Source organism: Bombyx mandarina, chromosome 23 (assembly GCF_030267445.1).
Source record: "Bombyx mandarina strain Sakado chromosome 23, ASM3026744v2".
In the NCBI taxonomy this organism is placed as follows: domain Eukaryota; kingdom Metazoa; phylum Arthropoda; class Insecta; order Lepidoptera; family Bombycidae; genus Bombyx; species Bombyx mandarina.
Window position 1 is genome coordinate 18861210 of NC_143229.1, and position 6853 is coordinate 18868062.

At 40.7% G+C, this 6853-nt stretch overlaps 1 protein-coding gene across 1 annotated transcript; it reads left to right on the forward strand.

The window, feature by feature from the left end:
- The first annotated feature begins 294 nt into the window (after positions 1-294).
- On the forward strand, positions 295-6853 carry LOC114249775 (tRNA pseudouridine(38/39) synthase). The gene is made up of 9 exons (XM_089737706.1): positions 295-551; positions 629-756; positions 1308-1509; positions 2911-3080; positions 3295-3503; positions 4101-4248; positions 4863-5015; positions 5839-6014; positions 6721-6853. Exons 1-9 carry the CDS (start codon positions 477-479, stop codon positions 6777-6779), a joined length of 1320 nt encoding a protein of 439 aa, XP_089593832.1. The 5' UTR covers positions 295-476; the 3' UTR covers positions 6780-6853.

The following is a 6853-nucleotide window of genomic DNA, read 5'->3' on the forward strand; positions in this document are numbered from 1 at the left end:
TCTGTGGGTTAAACTTATTTTTAACATCTTCTAAACACAGAAAAAAGTTTATTATCTGTATGACTTAAAAAAGAGAAAAATGTAACTACTCCACACTAGAGTGCACTGTTCAACAGCATACATTTCCAAAACTGATAGATTTTCTATAAAATTAGATTTTTTATAAACTTACATTTTTTGGTTAATATATTGTAATAACTTAATTTTATTAAAATTTCAGTATGTAGATACTTAACGTTGTTTCTTATTTTCTTATTTATGAACGACCAATTTTTCTGTGACGTTTGACAATTTGACATTTTCGGTACCTACCTACATACCTACGTTTCCGGTTTCAGTGATCTGTTCTTCTTTTCATCTTAATTAATACATATGTGAATTTAAGTGTGCTTAATAACTATGCCTGGGATATAGGGTTGTATTAAAATATACGATGTGACATGTACCTGAAACAGTAATATTAAACTCGTTAAGATATGGAAAAACTGCCACCAAAACAGAAGATTAACCGGAACGCAACAAGAGAGGAACTTTTAAAGTTGGACAAAAATGTAAAAAATATTAAAAACGTGAAATTCCTCTGCATGTAATAATCATTATTTACTAACACAAAAATTAATTACGGCAGGATCTCGTCGAGAAAATAATACAGTTGCAAGCCCATAATACACAGCTGAAAAATATCATAAATAAAACTACACCTTGCGATGGCCAAAAACAGAAAAAAGTAGACCAAAGAGAATTTATGTTTGAAAAGTAAGTTTATAAATTGAAATGCATGCATTTTTCAATAGGCTATAGTTTAGTCAGTGTCGAGTCATTGTACGTTAACCAGTTTGCAAACTGTCCTTTGTCATTATGACCCTACATAATACATAAACCCACTATATAAACACAAAGTCAATAGTAGTAAATGCATTTTTCAATAAAATATCTTACTTATAAAAAAAAAATCTTGAAAAAAATATTCGTTATAAATGTTCATTGTTTTTGTTCATGTTACGTGCATTTACATTCTCGTAATCATCATCAGCATATATCAGTCCACTGCTGGACATAGGTCACTCCAATTCCAAGGTGCTGATCACGATCCTTGGCTTCTCTCATCCAACTCTTGATCTTATCTCATCTGAATATTAATAAACTTAATGTTAGCACTCCATACAAGATTAGTTATATCATATTTTTAATAATATAAGAAAGGGAAAACTTCGAAAAGCATAGTTCAGTTTTATAAATAAGATTCAATATTAAAATTATGGAATATAATAGGCATATAGTACAATACATAAAATTGTTTTTGCCAGATGCCATTATCGTCATGTCCTCCTAAGGGTATCGTACCTTGGCTGGGAATACCAAGGTCTGGCTGTACAGGAGAATACAACACAAACAGTAGAATATCATCTTTTTGAAGCCTTGAAAAGGGCCTGTTTGATACAAAGCCGTGAAACCTCTAATTATCACCGATGTGGTCGTACGGACAAGGGAGTTAGCTCATTTGGGCAGGTAAATGTGTTGACATATGTGTTTGTCACAAAATCATCTATCATATGACAGTACCATTATTTCAAATAATTATAAAACTGGTTTCATTCAAATAATAAGACTACCTTTTTTTTTTTTTTCGGGCCGAGGGCCGTACCTCCTACTAGGTCCCCGCGCCTAGGGGGCGCGCGGGGTATGTGAGACTCAACGATCTGCAGGGCCCACCCACCAAACGACTCCCCTGCACTCTTACACCCGGCGTCCGATCTCCGTCCGGGGTCAAAATCCGGTCAGAGTAGGGGGGTTCCCGCGGTCAACACTACAACCAGTCCGCAGCCGCCGACGCGTCTTCCCGTCCTCCTGGTGCCAGCGCGCTAGAGTGACGGTAGCGTGCGGCGCAGTCTCAACCCCCTTAGGTCGCCCCGTGACCATTACCGGGAGGAGACTGCCTCCTCATAGGGGCCGGAGCTGGACAAACGCCCTCCTCCGACCCCCGGCTCGACGACGGCGGCACGGCGCCGAGAGGGAGGAAGAGTTCTCCCTCTCCCGTTCCGCCGCCTCCTTCTGCGAGATGGTGGACTCGCATCGCATCGAGCATCGCCTGCCAGGACTCATCGCAGCCACGACGGTCGGAAGCGACAAGTCCGGTCCTATTTTTGCAACGAGGACGCGGCGCTGCTCCGCGAAAGCGCGGCAGTACGCGAGCGTGTGCTCCGCCGTGTCCTCGTTGCAGCCACTGCAATGGTGGCACTTCGGCGTCGGCTCCCTCCGAGCGATGAGGTGCAGGTAGCGACCGAAACAGCCGTGTCCCGTGAGCACCTGCGTCGCTCGGAAGGTGAGACGTCCTCGGTCGCGATTCACCCAGTCCGAGAGGACCGGGCGGATCGCCTCGACGGTCCGTCGCCCGTAGGCGGGGTCCGCCAGGCGGCGAGACCACGCCTCGAGCACGGCACGCCAAGATTGAAGCTTCCGCGCTCGAACTTCTGCCGCGCCGTGACGCGGCTCCCCCCTGGAAAATAATAAGACTACCTGCGTCATTTATTCCAACTTGTATTCGAACTAGAATAAGAGACTTCAGGAGGTGAATGACAAATAGGAAGATCTTCCCACAAGTGTGTCATATTTCTGTGTAGGCAACAGTCTAAATGTTGTTGTTCGGAATTTATGTAACCAAAATCCAAGTTTAATTTGTAAATAAATTTCTTTAGTGCGATAGAGATTTTAGTTGACCATCTTCTATTCCATCACCTATTCTTCTAACCGTCTTCATTCTATTATAGCTAAGAGCACAAACATATAGTCAACTTGAAGAGTTGTTTCAACATTGTGAATCAATATTCTCAAACATTTCACAGACATATACAGGTCATTACTGGTTGCACTTGTCAGCTTTAGAATAAAGAACCATTGTGCTTGTTCTAGGTCATATCGATATGCCTAAGGAGTAAACATTCACCGGAGGAACAAAACAAACCGAGCTGCATTAGAAATGAGATTCCGTATAGTAAATTGTTGAATCGTCTGTTGCCCAAACATATAAAGGTTATTGCTTGGATGCCAATACCGCAGGACAGACCGGATTACAGTGCACGGTAAGTTAGTCTAATCATCATTGCACAAAGGGATGGTTGTAATGCAAAAATCTTTTATTTATGGCCAAAGCTGGAAGCTGTATTAATGGAGATCATTGTTTTAAGTATTTCATGAAGCGATCATGAATATCTGTATTTTTTGTCAGGTATATAGTTTTCCCTACCTTTTTATTGAACTTTGTAGCACTGACTACAAGGCGTTTTATGTTTTCAGATTCGATTGTAAAAAACGTTCCTACAAATATTATTTCCCGCACTCCGGGCTGAACCTGCCCGCCATGCTGGAAGCGTGCCGTCACATGATCGGGTCGCACGATTTCCGCCATCTCTGTAAAATGGACGTCGGTAATGGTGTATTGGAATTTATAAGAAGAATAATGAATGTTGACATCGTACCTGTCGATGTTAATGATGTTGACAAACGTGAGTTATTCTGATTGTTTTATAGTATCTTTTTAGGCATCCGTAGAGAGTAGGCAGCATCTTGGCTATGCTCCAGCATTGTTGATATCCATGAGTGACAGTAACTACTCTTACCATCAGGTGGTATAAAGGCAATAAAAAGACAATGACAGAACATTATAATTACATTATTGCAATTATAAATATCGATTTATCCAATTTTTGGGATATTTGGGTAAGCGCAATTAATAGGGTAGATATCTTGTCGCAAGAGTCCGTTGACCTTGTGGGTCATCTGTGATACATTACGTGGTTTGGAACAAAAACATTTAATTCTAGTTTTTCGATTGCTATTAGCTGGTATTATGATATTACAGCTTAAGCTAAATAGAACTGTAATGCACTGGAGTTAGCTTAACAGCACTACGACATATCTCCTCAAGCCAAACTTGTAGGTTACCCCTAATTAAATCAGTCTCTAAAGACTGCAACTACCACTCACCCATCAGGTGGGCTGACGGCAAGGAAAATATCTGCTACCAGTAACGTAAAATTTATTTCAACTCGTGTTTTTCTTTCATGCATGGCTCCGGTGATGACTGGAAAAAAATAATCTAGCAACATCAATGTACTATCTGCTGATAGAAGGAAACGCATTTCTGTGGCATCAGATACGTTGCATTATGGGCGTCTTACTGCTGATAGGAGAAGAAAAAGAAAGACCTGACGTGGTGTTAGAATTGTTGGACGTTGAGAAGAATCGGGGGTGAGTGGTTTTTGTACTGTCATACGAGAAACGCCATCTGTTGACAAATAGCAAAAACAAAACGGAAATGCGAAAATTGATCAGTACTCCTGTCCTCAAAGCTAAATAGATAGGCACATATGGCATGTTCAAGAAGTGTCATATCAGTACGAGTAACGCAACCTGAGGTGGCAAAAAAAATTTTTTTTATTGCTTAGGTGGGTGGGCGAGTTCACAGGCCACCTGCTGTTAAGTGGTCACTGGAGCCCATAGACATCTACAACGTAAATGCGCCACCCACCTTGAGATATAAGTTCTAAGGTCTCAGTATAGTTACAATATAATTTTTATATTTGACCATTATGTCTCCAGGACGCGACGACTCTAGACTAAATTAACCACTGTGCTTAGTGCGAGTTTTTTTAACGTTCTCGATAGCGTAAAAGTTAACTCAAATTTTGTATGGAGTTGGAACGTTTGCCTACGTTTGCCGCTAGGGGCGCTGTTCCAACTGCATACTTTGAGTTGACTTTTACGCTATCGAGAACGTTAAAATACTCGCACTAAGCACACTGCGAACAATAGATTCACACGTCCGGTGACAAAAAATACAAAGACATCTTTAACGTCCACAGAAAACCGCAATACAGCATGGCGTCTGACCTCCCGTTGAATTTGTTCAAATGTGCGTACGAGATAGAAGATACTAATCGATGGGTGTACGAAAGAGAAGCACTGATCACTCTCATATCTGATCTGAGAACGGAATGGACTATGCACGCCGTCAAGTGAGTTTTCATCTACTAATAATATTTATCTTTATAATAGTTAGTCTAATATATTTGTTTGTGCTGTTCTTAAAATCACAGATTCGCGTATGGAAGAACTGATCAAATCTATTTGTATGTAGAATTTTTGTTTTCTCTAAGCACCTGTTATTTTTGTGCATACTGTGACATTGGCAAAATCAATGCATAAGGCGTTTGAGCCAATTTAAAAAAAAGTGAGTTTTAGTTTGTTAGTCGCCTGAGCTGTGTAGCGCGCTTCCCACAGGTGACGTCATAAGGGGCTAAAATAAGCAACGCTCCAACCGAAGAGAATGTTGAAATTGATTTAATGTATGGAAACATAAATCGGTAATAAAAAAAAGAAATTATAATATTGCGACATTTTTACAATCTTTAAAATGGTACTTAGCCCCTTCATCCTCTCACGTATTCAATTACAATGGCAAAGTGATTGCGAAGTGTGGTCAGGTACCCTCCACCAGGGAACCTTTCTGCGTGCCTCTAATCGCCGAAAGTAAACATAGGGTAAATTTATATATGGCATGAACAGTTCCTTTCTGCGTTAGATACGCTGACTGATAACTGATTCCATGTAGATAGCATCTAGAATGTTCAATTACCCTCGTAAACAAACGAACGCGCATAACAACCGTCGCCATGGCGACCGTTGCTATGCGACCGATAGTTAGACGTGACAATAACGACTCTTTAATTCCCGGGAAGAGGCAACATGTTCCATTTTTTTAATTTGATTAAATTGGGACCTGCCAGCGGAATTTGAACCGTATAGCATAGGGAGAATACTAGCGGTTCTATTTGACAGGACAACGATGATTCAAGATTACATACGCGAGCTAGAAAAGGTCCCTCTGGCGAGCGAGATGGAAGACAGGGCCCATGACGAGTGCGAGCGAGATGAAATCGCATCGTACGCGGCGTGCTTGCTGCAAGGGGTGAAACCGAAAAATTACACTCCATTGATGAAAAGACCCACATGTTGTAAGTGACAACGGTACAGCACCCGGCGGTGGATACTGCACATCGACAATTAGAAAGAGGCAGTCGGCTAATTTCGGCTTTGTAGAGCGTTGTCTCTGTCGCACTTATGTGACGTGTGCAGTATTTATCGCCGGGTACTGTAAATGAATTAATAGCTGATGAGGAATTTTGAATCCAATTAGGGTTGATTGAACGTCGTTTTAGTCTCTTCCTGACTCAGGGTGAGTTTCGCTAAGCGTTTAAAATAAATAAAACAAATTACATAGTAATTGTACTGGTTTTACGGCTATTGGCAAGTCGAGTTTTAAGCCAATCTTTCTTGATAATAATTTTCTCGGAGAAATGGTGAGAACTGATACTGGAGCCAAATGGGCTTTTTGGAAGAACTTTAGAAGCTTTTATAAGTGAATGTAACGTTTTTTTTTTCTATATTGAACCTAGTTAGGTAGATGGATAAAGGAATAAAAGATTGTGTATTAAAAATCGAACCCTCAAAAATACTAATTGGCGCAATTACTGGTGGTAAGAGTCTTATGAGCACGCACGGAAGGTTCCACCACCCCGAGAGTTCCAATTGAAACACAGATTTGCGATCGGCGCTGTGCGTGTGAATGGTCGCCATTGCCCGTGGACATCATCAGAACCAGTTGCTTAGAAGGCGTCTTTCAAATGTTTGCAGTGTAATAAATATGATTATAATTTTCAGCAACGCTACACGAAAAGATTGCGCATTACAAGAAGAGACGGAAGATAATAACAAGCTAATAATTTCAAGAGTCATTAACTTTAGAAGAGGCATTTTTTGCATTTTTATAATAAAAAATAATTTTGGTCAGAAA

What these genes read in the sequence shown, in the direction of transcription:
- LOC114249775 (XM_089737706.1), top strand. Translation starts at nt 477, where the DNA reads ATGGAAAAACTGCCACCAAAACAGAAGATTAACCGGAACGCAACAAGA. An exon ending in TTTTAAAGTTGGACAAAAAT is followed by an intron (nt 552 to 628) that starts GTAAAAAATATT and finishes TAATTACGGCAG; the next exon opens with GATCTCGTCGAGAAAATAAT. An exon ending in GACGTTGAGAAGAATCGGGG is followed by an intron (nt 4,249 to 4,862) that starts GTGAGTGGTTTT and finishes TAACGTCCACAG; the next exon opens with AAAACCGCAATACAGCATGG.